At 45.0% G+C, this 16,402-nt stretch overlaps 5 protein-coding genes across 5 annotated transcripts; 2 read left to right on the top strand and 3 right to left on the bottom strand.

Annotated features, from left to right (window-relative positions):
• Positions 1-1,160: 1,160 nt before the first annotated feature.
• Positions 1,161-3,658, bottom strand: BHQ10_002864 (uncharacterized protein; the record flags this gene model as incomplete). Its single annotated transcript, XM_040875056.1, has 3 exons — positions 1,161-3,114; positions 3,183-3,501; positions 3,556-3,658. 3 exons carry the CDS (start codon positions 3,656-3,658, stop codon positions 1,161-1,163), a joined length of 2,376 nt encoding a protein of 791 aa, XP_040731368.1.
• A 2,028-nt stretch (positions 3,659-5,686) lies between these two features.
• BHQ10_002863 (uncharacterized protein) lies at positions 5,687-7,307 on the bottom strand (the record flags this gene model as incomplete). Its single annotated transcript, XM_040875055.1, has 6 exons — positions 5,687-5,839; positions 5,893-6,213; positions 6,296-6,529; positions 6,587-6,650; positions 6,710-7,192; positions 7,264-7,307. The coding sequence occupies 6 exons, from the start codon at positions 7,305-7,307 to the stop codon at positions 5,687-5,689; spliced, it is 1,299 nt and encodes a 432-aa protein (XP_040731367.1).
• Positions 7,308-8,384: 1,077 nt separating this feature from the next.
• BHQ10_002862 (uncharacterized protein) lies at positions 8,385-10,110 on the top strand (the record flags this gene model as incomplete). The annotated part of the gene is made up of 5 exons (XM_040875054.1): positions 8,385-8,486; positions 8,553-9,055; positions 9,121-9,451; positions 9,533-9,732; positions 9,807-10,110. The coding sequence occupies 5 exons, from the start codon at positions 8,385-8,387 to the stop codon at positions 10,108-10,110; spliced, it is 1,440 nt and encodes a 479-aa protein (XP_040731366.1).
• Positions 10,111-10,470: 360 nt separating this feature from the next.
• On the bottom strand, positions 10,471-13,839 carry BHQ10_002861 (uncharacterized protein; the record flags this gene model as incomplete). The annotated part of the gene is made up of 5 exons (XM_040875053.1): positions 10,471-10,491; positions 10,548-10,756; positions 10,841-11,214; positions 11,331-11,370; positions 11,991-13,839. 5 exons carry the CDS (start codon positions 13,837-13,839, stop codon positions 10,471-10,473), a joined length of 2,493 nt encoding a protein of 830 aa, XP_040731365.1.
• A 1,349-nt stretch (positions 13,840-15,188) lies between these two features.
• BHQ10_002860 (uncharacterized protein) lies at positions 15,189-16,263 on the top strand (the record flags this gene model as incomplete). The annotated part of the gene is made up of 5 exons (XM_040875052.1): positions 15,189-15,359; positions 15,408-15,484; positions 15,534-15,589; positions 15,792-15,878; positions 15,935-16,263. 5 exons carry the CDS (start codon positions 15,189-15,191, stop codon positions 16,261-16,263), a joined length of 720 nt encoding a protein of 239 aa, XP_040731364.1.
• Positions 16,264-16,402: the final 139 nt, after the last annotated feature.

Raw genomic sequence — 16,402 nt, 5'->3', positions numbered from 1 at the left:
AAGCCCCAAGTAGAAGCGAGGAATATGGGGAGACATCTAACTGACGGGGAAGCTATTGATATCACGTAGTGATACTGATTCAATGTACAGGCGCCATGCAACCGCAATCCCAACATTGTTTGCAGGTGCGACAACAAAGTTGTCAATTGCCGAATCCTCTCATGATGAGCCAGATCTTGCACAGGCACAGGTAGAGGCTCGCACGCACTAAGTGCAATTAACCGAATCAGATACTACCTTTATCTCTCGGGTAACGCCATTGCGCATTTGAATATGTAAAAGACAAACTGGTGGCATAGGCTGGAAGCTTTTCCCACATCTGCCGAGACGTATTCGTATCAAGTTTCCCTTTCTGTTTATTAGGTATTGAATAGTAGACTGGACATAGTGACAACTCATTACGTACATATCCGAGCAATCTACTCGAAAAATAACAGAAGCAAAGGCAGATATGTCCATTAAATATTGCTCATTATACCTAATTTGCAAGAATATTGGTCAAGACTCACAAGACTGTCTCTAAGCCCGAAATGATTCCCCGCGGCTACATATGATGCATGTGTAAAGTACGTAACAACTGAGTACGCTTGTTGATGGATGTACTTCTGTCTATCCTTTGCTTTACAGTTACGTGTGTAGTACAAGGGTATAACTGCCCCATCTTGGAAGGTACTACTTGAGAAATATTCGACTTGAGTTTGTGGCAAGGAATATGGAGAAGTCAACAGGAAGCTAACAACCAACAAATCAGTCCAAATTTCTTTATGTTGTGTTTTCCAATCATGTGTCGGATCCTCTGTAGATAGATGCAACCTTGGGTGATGTCAGCTTAGTGCGTTGATACGTGTTGACATTTGGCGCAATGGCTTGAAATAAACGCAATCAGTTGGAAATACTTCTGTTTTTAGTTGAGTTGAGTATACATATCGCCTGTTTCTAGTTTGGACTTTAGACGCACAATCCAATCTAGAATCGGACACTGGCCGATGCTGAACTTTTGGGGTTTCGGAATCGGAATTCCAGTCAGCGTCTAGCCTAAAAGAACTGAATCTTTTCCTTTCCAAAAGAATCTCGTATTTTACTAATAGGTATTTAGCTAACTAAGTGGACTTGATATTCTAACCACGAGCCAGAAGCAAAATGAGATTACACACCGCAAATCACTTCAAAACAGTCACCTGAGTGGATGCCCTGAGGTCTCTGGAGCTGAAGCCTACATTGACGGTGAAAGCTCCAGTCGGGATCACCCACTGCTGTTCATGTATATCCCAGTAGCTGAGATCTCTTCTCATTAGTGAGAACTGCACGTCACCTTCTTTTCCAGGATCCAGCTGCAATTTTGCAAATCCTCTCAAAACTCGGACAGGCGTACCTTCTGGCGATGATTCAGGAAACTCTAAGTATAGTTGAGGGACAGCTTTGCCAGTGGCCTTGCCCACATTGAGTATCGTGGCTTTGACAGAAACGATCTCGTCCCACAAGCTAGGATTGCCCCCTGGCGCTATAGCCGAATTAGCGGGTGTTGCTGTGGGATTAAATGCTGTAGTTCTAGCTGCTAGCTCTCCGGTTATATTGAAAGTCGTGTAACCAAGACCGAATCCAAATTCGTACGCTGGCTCAGACCTGTTAGCATCGTACGCTCGGTAATCAATGAATAGACCCTCCGTGAACGTGGACTGCCAGCCATCTGGTCCCGGTTCCCTGACTACAGGAATAATATCTGGATCTGAGGTTTTCGCTGGGATTGTGTATGGTAAGCGGCCACTGGGTTCTGTATTGCCCCAAAGGACGTCGACGATGGAGTTGCCAATCTGATCACCGGGAAAGTGAGCCGCGAGGATAGCCTTAACGTTGGGATTCTCCACCCAAGGCAATACCAGTGGCCCTGGTGCATTGATCACGACAATTGTATTGTTGCACAGAGAAGCAACATTTTCTACTACAGCGGTGCTGTTGTCACTAGCAAGGAGACTATCACGATCAGAGGCCTCGGTCGCAAATTGGGAAATGAAGACGATGCAGATCTCTGGAACAGGGTAGAAGGTGATGTCATTGGCAGCGATGGCGGTATTATTGGTGAGATATTGAACACGCGCGCCTTTTGTGGAAGCTTGAGCTTTTATAGCATCAAGTGGAGCAGAGACAGTGGTAAAGCGAACTGATCCGGAACCACCACCAACGGCAATAGGACCAATTTGGGGACCGTAATCTATTCCCATATCCCAGTACGCAAGACCGTCTACAAAATCCGCTGCAGAGGATCCGAAGACACCGATTTCATTATACGAGCCGAGTGGCAGAATACTGCCTTCATTTTTCAGGAGAACTGTCGCCTCAGCACCGATCTCGCGAATAATGGCACCGTGAATGCCTCTGACATCTCGTGCGGCGATATTTTGCCAAGGTACACCCACCAGGCTGGAAAGCTGCTCAGCTCCCGGCAGTCCATTAGTAGCTACTAGCAACATATAGATCATCGATTCGTCAGGTGTGAGATGACCAGCGTCTTGGTTCAAGAGGTAATACGGGGTCATGATACGACCTACCATGTCGTCCAGGCGGTCGATGGAGACGGACCCATCTGCAATGGCTTGGGGGAGGTAAGGTATAAACCATGTAGAGACCTCTGTCGTTCCAGTATAACCTGGCATTTCTAGGTCCAGACCGCCGTTGGCAGACGGCGCGGCTGAGTGCGTAGCACCCCAATCAGAAACAACGTATCCCTCAAATCCTAGTTCCGTCTTCAGAATACTGATTAGGGCATCAGAATTCTCACACGCGTAGGTTTCGTTGAGCCGGTTATACGAGCACATGACTGCGCTTGTTCCTGCCTTCACGGCATTTGCGAACGGCCAGAGATACAGCTCGTGCAATGCCCGGTCTCCAATATTAGAGGATATAGCTGCGACCTGAGTTCCATTTGAGAGAGTGGTATTGCTTCGTTGGGTTTCCTGCTCGTTACCAATGAAATGTTTTGCAGTGGTCTGAACGCCGTTTTCCTGGACCCCTTGTATCGTAGCCTGCATCGCCAATCCTGTCAAGTACGGGTCCGGAGAAAAGCCTTCCCAGGTACGGCCATCGTACGGGCTGCGGCCCAGAGGCCCTCCAACCGGTCTTAAATACTAAAATTAGCGAACCCACTTTTGAGGACTGAGACCGACGGTCGATAGCCTTTGACTTACCCTAGCATGACATTGATGCCCTTGTCCCTAAATTCGGCACCGAGAGCGAGGCCACGCTGATACATGAACTCAGTGTCCCAAGTCGCCGCGACCGTAACACCAGAAGGAAAGACGTTAACTTTATCGTTGTAATTCACTCCATTAGGACCATCTTCCATGCAAACTCCTGGAAAATCCAGTCTCTCGATAGCTGCAATTGTCCCACTACAGAAGCCAGCCGAAGCATTGCCCCTGACCATAGCCAGCTTCTCATCGAGCGTCAATTTGCCAACAAATGCATCTGCCTTGGCGCGTGCAGCCTTCCAATCGTCGATTGTTGCTTTTTTTATGTCAATTTATCGATCTGAACGTTGGGGACTATCAAGATACTGACGCTGAAACCCTTGAATTGTAGGAACTACAATCTGGCTTCCAGCTAACGTCGCTGAAAGAACACCATATAAGGCAGCGGTGGTTGAAAGATTAAGAACACGCATTATTAAAGACAATCTTTGCGATGCTGTCGTCCGTCGAGGGGAGTTTGTTTATGGAAGAATATTGTGAATCAATGTTGCTATTCGTGTGCATTGCTTAGTGGAGAATTGGCTACTACAAGAACATTCATAAATAGCGATAACAGCTTCCTTAATAAATCATCGCTGCCGGTTTTTTGCCGGCATTTTTGCCAGTATCCCTATGTCGTACCATGACGCACAGGTGCTAGTGCCACAGAAACAACGAAAAATCTGTCAGCTCTAATACAACCCTGGAGAAATCTCGAGAGACCTAGAAAGTATTTTCCAGTGTTGATCATTTTCATGCCGGTGTGGAGAAGGCCAGATGCTTTCGCACTTGCAAGGCCTCCACAGGGGAAATCACAAGGTATTCGGTATAGCTGCAATCATAATGATATGGTTAATTAGATAATTGTAGCCTATTCAATGAGAGTCAACTCATTTAAAAAGATTATCCACATATAAAAGCTGTAAAAGGAATCTTATTCGGATGATCAAGATTGATAGCCAGGCTATGTTGTCAATCTCAACCCATTTTCGTATTCGTTTACCATATCCTATTCTGTCTTTGAACCAGCTGTATATCCGGTCCAAATATCACAATAACTCCCAACCCCGCAATTATATTGGAGTAGTCTTGGCCTGAAATGAACTAGTAAGTTTATCGAGAAGAAGTGATGGCAGGATAACCGTTTGTTTCTTGATCGCCGTCATTTCATTTCTATCTGGAAGAGAAGAGGCCGCTGACGACCGATATTGTGGGACAGAAAAAGCGAAGACAGAATATGAGACTATCTGGAGACACACCGGTCTCCTAGAATTCGATAGAGGACACTTTCCTGTTATGTACGAGCACATCGAGAGTAGTATCTAGTATTATATATTATATTCAACGTTGACATATATTGATTTCTCGTGCATCGAGTCCTATAGCGAGGCTTTAAAATTGAACGATTGTTTGCTGATATTATTGAGGCACATAATCTTGCACCGATAGGATTGAACTAATTATGCATCATTACAAAGACCTAGGTAATAGAAACCGATACCCAGGCGCTATTCGTAACTAGCAATCGGGCTGCCACTGTCATGAGGACTGAATCAAAAATCAAAGCCGAGGAACTACTGCTCTTGCTTGCAATTTGTAGTCATCATAAGGTGTAGCGTAAGCATGTATTCTTCGTATGTGATTGTAACAATTCCATTGGTTAAAGAAAGCATCGTCAGGAGTGGCTCSATCGCMTTGCTCAAATAAACACGGAAAGACTGTGCCGGTGTATTTCGTTTTTCAACGTTTCCGAACGATGTAATAGCAGCTGGTCTTGAGCCTGTGGCACCTCTCACACAGCTGCCCCTGAGAACATTTTGTCTTCGATATGTTGCACTTATCGCATGCTGATTGTAGCTTGCGTAGATTTTGGGAAGTGTCAACCGCTATCGTGCCATCTTTCGCTCTTCCATAGCTGCTGTTCACATCGAGCATTGGGCCTTCACTAAGTCTAGCAGAGATGCATGCATGAGTTTGACTCCATAATCCTTCTGTTTTACGGAGACATAATGCTCAAGCTAACCGTTGAGTGGGATAAATGATCATCGCGTGGTGCGCTTAATGTTGTAGATGAGGATTCGTTCACTTCCGCTTTCTTAAGGCTGCCCGCTCTATACTTGAGATGTTAACTTCTACAGTCCTACCGTATGCGAATAGGTCTTCTTTCATCTCAGATGATTATTAGCTTCCTTTCTTGTGACATTAGTACTCTCCTTATACAACAGTCTCGGGGACAAGGCTCCTTTAATATTGATCTCACTGGTTGTCTATCTATATCAAGAGAAGTCACTCCTTGTTTGGTGTAAATGAGAATAGCGTTTTGGCCGTGTGGCAAGCGGATTATCATAGATATAAATATGTTGAGAAAAGGTCACAAATAAAAAACTTGGTATTTTCGACTGTCTTAAGGCATGGTGCTTAGGTCGTTGAGTCTAATGGTCTGTGGTATGATAAGACATGGATCATGACGAAGTGGCTTCCTGGTTCTGAGATGAGTCAAGTGTGTTCGCATTTGTAACCCTCACCCAAAAGTCGTAATCCATAAAAATCGTATAGGCTTCTGTACTCCATGGTTTGACTGGGTTGGCTAGCTGAAAGTCAAATTCGCGTAGCAACTGATGTATACTGGTTAGTTCAAACTTTCCGGCTTCGTGCGATTTCAACCTACCTCAAAGACCACCTTGTTCAGCTCCATCAAGGCCACGGGCTTGCCAGCGCACATCCAACGACCGTACCCGAACAGTAAATCAACGGTTCGCTCCCTTTTGATACGTTCTTGTTCTGAGGCTTCACTGAATCGCTCCGGTCGGAACATGTCCGGGTCTGGTCCAAACTCTTTGAAGGAGCGCATCATTGACGGCGTGTTCATGCCAATTGCGGTCCCTTCTGGAACAAATTTTCCATTTATAGTATCGCCTCCTTTAGGAACTGATTTGGGGAACATTGATGGGGCAGGAGGGCGCATACGGAGCCCTTCGTGGAGAACAGCCTAGAATAGGATGAATGACTTAGAATTTGGAAGAATCGCACAAGATTGACAATAAATATTGCACTATTGTAGGGCTACTTACTTGTAGATATGGGATGTGTCTGGCTTGCTCATACGTGATCGGAGTAGACACGGTCCCATCGCGGACTGCTTCTGCGACAATCTTCTTCAGTTTCTGGTAAACCCGAGGAGTAGTCATCACGTATAACATAATCACTCGAAGCGCAGAAGCAGTGGTCTCAGATCCTGCTATGACCATAAACAACCCCTCGGACTCGCAGTCGTTACGGTTGAGCCCGTGTTTGATGAATGATCCCTACACTCATATTAATAACGGTAGATGGACGGGGGTCACAGCACGTGTATGACATACAAGCATATCATTCTCTACCTTGACACCAGAATCGAAGCGCTTGTTTACCTCCTTTCGAGCAATCCTTGGAATAGTGATTCAGTAGGGGGAACAAAGTGTCGCGTAATACGGGTACCAACTTACCACATCAACCTACCTATCCCTTTCTTGTCTGTTGTCTTCGGGCCAAAGAATTTGAGAACCCATGGTGAATAAAAGAAATTCCGAACCCAAGGGACATTGACACTCATTGTCGCAAAGGGGAAAAACGCTCGAAGACTTTCGAACCAGCCATATAAATCAGATTCCGTCTCGAGGTAGCCAAATTCCCTCCCAAAAGCCGCTTGTGTAATAACATCTAACGTAAAGAAACTCATAATGGGCGCCAAGTCCAGCAAGCGTGGGTTTCCATCATTGGGTTGAACGTATCTCGTACGAATAATATCTATCAACTTGTTGACCTGTTGGTCGATACCTCGTTCCAAATGTGGGAATTCACGTCCGCTATAAGCACCAAATGTGCGTGCCTTGGCCTTGTCGTGAGAGGCAGCGTCGAGTAGCAAGAACATATTATCATGGTACGCATTCAGTCGAGCTCCCAGATACCATGTGTCACGCCGATATGAACTACGAGCGCCAGACATCATTCGAATAACCTCTGGATCGTCCGACACGAGCTCATTAGGACCTGTTCGCACCAGACCTGGACCGTACTTCCGGCCGAGTTCTCGGTGCGCACCATAGTGTTTGCCAGCCCAACCAAGTTGGCCTACCCATAAATAAGAAAAGCCTGCCCAGAATGGGCCCGGAAATGCCCTGAGGCGATACCATGAAGTTAGAACTGAAGCAAGATACCAGGAGACCAAGACAACCCCGGTAAGAACGAATAGGTTGCCTGTTCCCAGGCTTAGATTTTCCGAAATCATCGAGCAATCGAAGTGTGTAATTAATATGGAGAAAATATACTACGCCAGGTGCTCGTGTAACATGAGCGAAGGGAACAGGTTGTCGAACTACCTATACATATTGAGCTTGCGAGTGCTAGGACAATGACGGTGATGACTCTGATGATCATGCGTCTATTAATTCTGGTGGGACGCTCGACGTTTTACCTAACTACGGAATAAAACAAGTTACCCTATCAAGTGTGAATGCCATATTTAAGGTGTATTGGCTATTTTCCACTGCCATTGTGGATATGCCTAGTTGTCAATCACTCAGATGATAGTGTAAAGGCAAGTTGACACGAAATGTGGATTGGGAACTGAAGGGAAAAACCGACCCAACAGATAAGTGCAATACAGGAAATTTACTTATTATGGCATTTTACAAAAAATCGCACTTATGCCAAGAAACTTGCTAAGCTAAGCGTGTAGAACGGCATTATTTCCTACTCGGGTAATTTTTGGCCCTCGTTTTGTACGCAGGATGGGAACGATCTGCTTGTGACGTGACGTGATCCTGAATGTAGAGTATTGTCAAGCCTGAATTGCATCAGACAATCTTTGTCCAATCCAATTCGAAAGAGTACAGCGAAACAATAAACATATTGCCTGTCTTTGGTATGGTTGATGACAGTCTCTACAGAGGAAGTGGCTTGCTATAATGGCAGATGGCGGACAGAAGTTCCCTCTATGAGTAATTAATCATAATTCCTGGAGCTTATTGAAAGTTGATATGGCATGAACTTTTGCTAAAATCTCGATCTCTGTCAGTATAAAAAGTAAGTCCTGTCGAATGACTAGGGAGTATTCTCTTTACAGTACTAAATTCTGTTCGTCTGTTCCAGAGGAATTGAATTCGACAAGCCAACACCAAGATGCCAGAAATATCTGTTACCTTTGGCATCGTTCTAACCTCAGTGGTGTTTGCATTTTTGGGTTCGTATCTCCGAGCCCATCCGACAGAAGTCCAGCCACCAGTAAGAGGGAAAAGCAACACAGTCTTATTCCTCTCGACTCAAAACCATGGGCAGCTAAACGTACAGCTAGCCACAGTTCAAGCACTACTGGAACGTCATCCCTTTCTTGATATTCACTTTGCCTCTGCTCAATCGGTGGCCAAGTCACTAGATCGTATTTCTACATCCGCCCGGAAGTCAGGCGATGGGCGTACTAAGGGGAATATTGTGTTCCACACCCTACCGGGCATGCAGCCCATGGAGGTCTTGATGCAGCGACAGTTTGGGTCTGAAGTCATGGTCCAATTCAGACACGCCCCCGGGTCAAGAGGGGCTAAACAACTGTATAAGATAGCACAGGCTTCGTTGAGTCCCTGGACAAGCGATGAATACGTCAGAATATACAACGAGACGCTCAGAATCATTGATGAAATTGACCCTGCCCTTGTCGTGTTGGATTTTGCATTTCGTCCAGCAATAGACGCAACGCACAAAAGGAATCGACTACATACGTTCCTCACACCGACGTCCCTGATAGATATGTTGCCCATGATCCAACCTCAGCTCAACGTTCTCTGGAAATATCCCATGTAAGAATTATTATGAAGTCACTCATTCCCTTTCAATATGACACTAATTGACCTCTCGTTTGCAGAGTAGGCACAGACTTCCCATTTCCAATCCCATGGAAGAACATCCCCGAGAACATATACGTTGCGTTGCGGGCAATCATCAGTTTTGGGACCATGTCCGACTTGGACGAAACTAAAAAAAGCATTGCCAAGCATGGTATTGACAACGCCTTTGGCGCATTGAACAACAATAGTACATCTTGGATCATGCAAACCATGCTCGAAGCTGGTCCTACTGTCGACCCAATACCTGATAATGTCGTATGTGTCAATCCGATAGTATCAAGTGTCGTGACGGCCTTTGAGCAGGATCCAGATCTTTTCGAGTGGCTTCAGAAGGCATCAACGATAATGGTATGTCTTGGAAGTCTGTTTCAATACGACCAACAACACACAATGATTATGGAAAAAGCAATAGAGACTTTATTGAATAAGACAGGTGTACAAGTTCTGTGGAAATTCGGCCAAGCGGAATATATTGATGAGGCCAGACTGTACTTGAAAGATCACATCGATCAGGGGCGAGTGCGGATCTACAATTGGCTAAGCGCAAGCCCGGTATCGTTACTGGAAACGGGTTACATTTCGGTTTCGGTGCATCACGGAGGAGCAAATTGCTATAATGAAGCCCTGTCGTAAGTCTCATAGAATCGATGATGCGAGTTGTACTGTGTATGGTCGAAATAGGGCACTAATATGCGTCCCACAGAGCTGGCGTTCCACAGATAGTGATCCCAATGTGGACAGATCTTTACAATTACGCACAACGAGTGGAGAGCATCGGGGTTGGAATATATGCTACGCGAGGGACTGCTCCGGAATGGACAGTCAAAGGAATCAGTGATGCGTTCCTGCAGGTCATAGACGGTGGACCGAAGAGTAGTGGCATACGGGCGAGGGCTAAGTACTTAGGGGATGTTGCACGCAAGAATCCAGGAAAATATGCAGCAGCAAACCTCATAGCCAGTCTTGCACGTACAAATAATGTTTCGAACGCCAAAAATTCTAGATAGTTTGCCTCACTTACGGCTGCCAGGCGCAATCATGCTGCAAGCAACAGTCAACACGAAATTAGAGTACGATACGGAGAGATAATGAAGAAAAGATCTTATTTGGTGTATATAGGGTAATTTAACAACTATCGCTCCTAGAGTCATGAGCATTTGAATAGAATAACCCTATGCAATTCTCCGTGACCGAAAAACCCCCATGTAATAAAAAGATGAGCCGAACTTCAAATTTGGATAATGAACAAATTTGCGAATCCTGAATTTCGATTGAGTTTTATTGGGCTTCTTTATCATAATGTGGTTTTTTTTGAGCCATAAAGTTGGATGTGTTGGCTACTTATTATTGCGTATTAGCTGTTTTGTTTACAGCTTCGACATGGCAACCTTGTGATATAAATTAGCTTTGCAATAGAAATTCCCATGGCAGTCATCAGACTTACAACATCCGAAGACTGGACGTATTCATCGAAGCCTTCAATCTCCTCCTGGAGATCGAGGGTTGACACCTTTTCATCCTGGACAACGAGGTTAATCTGTAGTTTCTTAATGCCGAATCCGACTGCGACCAATTTGGAAGCGCCCCAGACTAGACCATCCTTTTCAATGCTGCGAACTGATGCTTCTAGGGCATCCATATCGGTCTCATCATCTAGAACACAGGCTTTGTTAACGATCTCTCCGACGAAGGACCCCCCCTTTTTTTTTCCTTTCTTTCTTTCTTTTTCTAACTTACCCCAAGGCTTGACTTCCAGCGTAACGATGGACTTAGCAGAAGGCTGGGGCTTAGCTGCTTTCTTTTCTTTATAAGCAGCTAGACGCTCTTCCCTAAGACGAATTGCTTCGGGGTCCTCCTCCTCCTCATCGCTACCAAATAGATCTTCCTCCTCCTCGTCATTATCACCGCTAGTGGTGGCGGCGGTCTTATCTTCGATGATATCAGGTCCATAGGTTGTATAAGGCTTCAACGGATCGCCAGGCAAGGTGGCGAACTCAGACTCGTACGAAGCGATATGCTTGTACCATCTAGCGGCGTGAGGGTACTTAGCAGGGTCAGGCGCGGTGGTAACGACCTTGAACACAGAAACATCGGCCTGGGTGGGAGTAAAACTATTGAAACCGCGAATCAGCGATATAAATAAACATAATACCAGCATCATCCATAGATAAAGCAAGGCTAATGTTTGTCAAATAACATGTATGGAACTCTGTGGGATAATACTCACGAGACAATGTAGGATCGGGTGGTCACCCAGGTGTTAAGCACTACATCGGTTAGTCAGTGCCCTCAGTGAGATGTTTGATTCCTTGCCAGGATAACAGTCACTCAGAAAACCTACCGCTCAGGCCAGTGTCATTGACCAGGTTTGTAAAACCCATTTTATGTTTCTGGCCGGATTATCAATGGATACCCTGTTAGTCAACGGTGTAGAGAGAGAGAAAGTAAAAATGAATGCTTTGTTTATAGCGTTTTTAGATCAGCCTTGGGATGTTCCATATATAGTTGTTTTTGTGACAAGGGTTTATCCCCGCGCTAATTGTAAAATAAATTGTCATCTTCCATTGACTCATCCTCGCATAAAATTAATTACCATCTCGTATACATATGTAATAGTAATACGTGCATTGATACTGGTATTGTCAATCCTTCAAGTCCCATATCTGCGGCTGGCTCTGCACTCAATTTGTAACACCGCTCAATACGATAGATTATCTAGCATTCTATCAAGAAATGCCCCATTGAAAATGCCATTCTTCAGAAGCATCCTTGTTGAAGATGGTAGCTCAGGTCAAGCGAATAATAATGCCTTCTAATGTGCCTTTTTCACGCCATTTCTGGAGCTCTTGTTTGAAATCAGTGATTCCATTCGCCCAGGGGCACATACGTGCTCGCTTTTTGACTACCTCAGAAATACTATCATTTTGTATATCTAGAATAGCGGTGTTGAGGGTGCCTTGGGTACAGGCCGTGATCGCGGCAAATCGTAATGCACCGTTCATGATCTTGACACTCCAATCTTCTTCAGCGTCTATAGAAGGCTCAATCAGGAAATTGACATTGTCGCCGGCCCGCTTGTGCGCTTCCGTTATGATGTAGCAGATATGTTGGCACATGATCTCGGATAATTGCGTATAGCTTACAGGGGCAGCCGTCTGGCTGGCACCGATCCAAAAGAAATTGGGGAACTCATTAGAGCAGCATCCGTGCAACGTAGTTGTACCTTGGACATCAAACTTTTCTGTCATCGTACGACCACCACGGCCGAGCACTGTGAAGTGTCCGGCAGACTCAATGTTGAGACTGGACACACGAGATTCATAGCCAGTACTCAAAACTAATACATCCAACGGATATTCAGTCTCTCCGACTACAAGGCCCTTCATAGAGGCTCTCCGGACGCCCTTGCCGTCTGTGTCGACTAGGTGCACATGCGGCTCATTGAAAGCCTGGAGATAGGTATCGCTGAATGTTGGCCGTTTGCACCACACCGGATACCATGGTGTAAGCTGCTCAGCTGTGCTTCGATCTTTGACTACATTTGATACACGAGTCCGTAGTTGAGATCTGGATTCAGCATCCAAACGAAATGAATCTGCATATAAATCCTGAACATGCTCTGCCCTCGTAACTCCTTCAGGTCGGGGACCTCCAATAGCAGCTGAATATGCCCTCTTGCTCGTCCATTCATCACCCACTATATCTTCTGTTCCTGGAGGGAAGGTATTGGTTAAGTGTCCCATCATGTTGTCTTGACGGGCTTCCTGCCAACTGTCACCACTTGCAATACGACTCCAATCCTCGTCACTAGTAACTCGATTATTCCGAGCATAAACGGCGGCTGGGGTTCGTTGGAAGACGAACAGCTCTTTTGCGTACCTGGCTAACTCCGGTACGACCTGGATAGCTGTTGCACCAGTCCCAATAATACCCACAGTTTTTTCTTTTAGTTTATCCATTCGGGGAGCTGATTCTTCTGGTGACCCTCCGGTCGTACTATAGTCCCAACGTGCGGTGTGGAACAAGGAGCCGCCAAATTCGGCAAGACCTTCAACCCGGGCTACTTGTGCGCCGCGAAATCTGCCCAAAGCAGCGATTGGAAATCGGACATTGAAAGTAACGTTTGTGACATCCTGGTAATTTTTTGGGCCTCTTTGGACCCTCAGATTGACTTTCCAAAGGTGTGTTGTAGTGTCCCATTCCAATTTCTCCACCTTGGATGCAAACATAAATGAGCCTCCCAAGTCCCATTTGTCAATAATCTGAGTAATGTATTTCCGTATTTCTACCCCTGAAACATATTTTTGTGATGGTATGTACCCCGTCGCTTCCAGAAGCGGCAAATACAGATAGCTATCGGTGTCACAGTAAAGCCCAGGATATCGGTTATAATACCATGTACCACCTGGTCCGCCTGCAGGGTCGACAATGCGTATATCTGCCGCGGAAAAACCCGCTTGTATCAAACGAACAGCCATAAGAATCCCGCCCATACCGGCACCTATGACGAGGAACTTGACATTATCACCGGAATGAATTGGTGACTTCAATGAAGCATAATCGATCCACGGGTCATCGCTCAAGTGTTGGAGGCGTTCATTGTGACCATTTGCATTTGTATTCAAAGCCTCCGGTTTTGCATCCCACTCCAGCTGCTGGCGCTTTAGAGCCTCAGAAATGTACTTCTGTTGTACCAGGTCGTTAGAATTCATTGTGATGTGCCCTTTCATCAGCATGCGCACTCTTTTGTTGGAAAGGTCAACCTGCTATAGAGCTCTAATATTGATAAACAGAATTCAGACCCCTTAGAGATTCAGAATACGATTGAAAAGGTTGATTTAAACGATAATGAGAGCCATGAATTCTGTTATGGTGATTCCCTTCTATTTTACGGACTTTTGTTAAGGGTTGAGACACAGGGTCATCCGGTGTTGTACATAAACATCCTAATGTCTACTCATCTTTTAGTGGTCTGTATTTTATAAATACCGATAGTTCCTATGCGTCCATTGTCAGAACCAGCTAGTTGAGATATGCGTAAATTCAACAAAACAAGCTACTCATAATAGGATCGCTTCAATATCAATGTCATTGTGCTAGACCAGGTATGAGCTAAGAATTGAGGTGTATGGATTCCGGCCTACTTTATTACTACATACAGTTATTTCTGATAATCTGTATTCCCCAAGTGGCAATCACGTCTTTCTGTTATTATAGAAATCTTGGATTGGTTAACATAACCGATTTATCAGTGCGAAATAAAATTGGATAACTGGGTAGATCTAGGCTGTTATACAATTTGCGTCGTCAATTGCGTGCGTGATACAATCACTGACATATCGCTTTATTTCAGGTGGGAAAATCAACTATTCAGGCAATCATGACAATCAGCATGTATCCTTAGAAAAAAGAGGCGCAGGAAATTACTTTGCTTGGAAATTATTTCCAAACATTTGATTAGAATAGCCTAAGTTCTGCGACCTACAGCTTGTTGCTGGCCCCCACCAGCATTAGTTAGCCCTAATGCCATGTATGTCCTATAGTTAGTCGAGCTAGTCGAAACATGAAGGGGCAAATCTCTTTTCTGCAGGATATGTACATAAAATACAGCTTTAAAATTGCAGATCTACTCTGTTACATATGCCTGTTTCACTTGACAACAATAGATGCATCTGGTGTGTCATACTTGGCGCTAGTAAAATTTCCTATATAGGCAATTTTTGTTCATCCATTGTTTTAGCACGACGTTAGGGTGTGTTATTGCAAGATATAGGTACAATACACGGAAATGTATCAGCATGCATAATGATCATCAAAACAGTCTAACAGTGCGGCTTGTACATGATGTGTTATGTAGGCTTTGGACTTAATGCTCAACCCCAATGGACGAGCTGGTCTAATTGAGGTAGTTGGAAGAGTAGACCGAGCACTGCAAGTCAAAAGAGACCCAGGTTAACCATGTACTACTTCACGTGTACAAATATCATACATAATATGGTTAAAATCCAGCAAAGATAGGGTGACCTCTACCTCAGAACACGTTCTAGTGAATAGCTTTCAGATCTTCGCATTATCACCGCTCGTCATGAACCAGTCCTACGATGAGCAGCCAGTCTCGCAATCTAAAGCAACATTGCGGGCAGCATTGCTCACATACCCTGGAAATCTTCAGGAGGCACTGCGTAGAGTGCGCGACAACCCCCAGAATACCCTATTCGGGGTCACGCAGACTATTCCTAGCCCAGCCGTAACAAAAGTAAGCTCGTTTAATCTATGCTTCATGTTCCATAACTAAATTCGATAGGCATTGGCTTCAGCTCGACCGGACTTCATCTGGATAGACACAGAACATTCTACGTTTGATCGATTGTCATTGAACGAGTGAGTTGATTCTTATTCATACAAGGTGGTCACTAAGTCCATCTTTCAGTGCTATTCATGCCGCTCAGCATCACTCAGAAGGACATACATTGGCAATAGTGAGAGGTATGTTCATGAAATTCTACTGGTGTCTTCTCTTTCCCACCACTGTCAAAGTTCTGGAAGGCACATCATTAATGGTGTACTAACATGGGCGCAGTATGATTATACGCCCAACAGACTACTCATAGAGTATGATAAGAATGAAATTCTGACTTGTGGTTTGCTCATCAGATACATAAGGGTGACGATACCTTATTGACAACAGCCCTTGATGCCGGTGCTTCAGGGATAATCATTCCTCATTGTGAAAGCGCGGAAGAAGTCAAGCAGATAATCGCAAAAGTATACTATCGTAAGTAGATTCCTCTCCCTCTTTAGATATTAGACAAACACTGACCATTATCCTAGCTCCTATTGGACACCGCTCTTATAACCCCTGGACTTTCACTCCCGGTGTATCGGATGCGTCGCTTTACGAAGACGATGCTTACAACATCAAAACATACAACCGCCACGTTGTAGTAATACCTCAGATTGAAACTGTCAAGGGCATTGAGAACGTCGAGGAAATCTCTTCTCTCGAAGGGGTTGGGTCTTTGATGTTCGGAGCCGGAGATTTCTCCATAGATGCTGGTATACCGCTTCCTACGTCGGCCACCCCACATCCTACGCTCGCTGAAGCCGCAGAAAAGTTCTCAGCTGCCGGCAAGAAGTATGGAAAGCCACTGTTTGGGTGAGATGATGATGCGTTCACTCCTGGGTAGAGAAATTTTTGTCTAACATTGCACAGCGGAGCGTTTCCCCATACTTTAATTCCAGTGATGGTAGATTTGGGTTTCGGCATCATTTATACAGAAAGCGATGTAAGAATCTTAG

The sequence above is a fragment of the Talaromyces amestolkiae genome, assembly GCF_001896365.1.
Source record: "Talaromyces amestolkiae strain CIB chromosome Unknown scaffold4.1, whole genome shotgun sequence".
NCBI classification, from domain to species: domain Eukaryota; kingdom Fungi; phylum Ascomycota; class Eurotiomycetes; order Eurotiales; family Trichocomaceae; genus Talaromyces; species Talaromyces amestolkiae.
The sequence above is the reverse complement of the archived record's forward strand: the minus strand, read 5'-3'. Positions and strand labels throughout refer to the sequence as shown.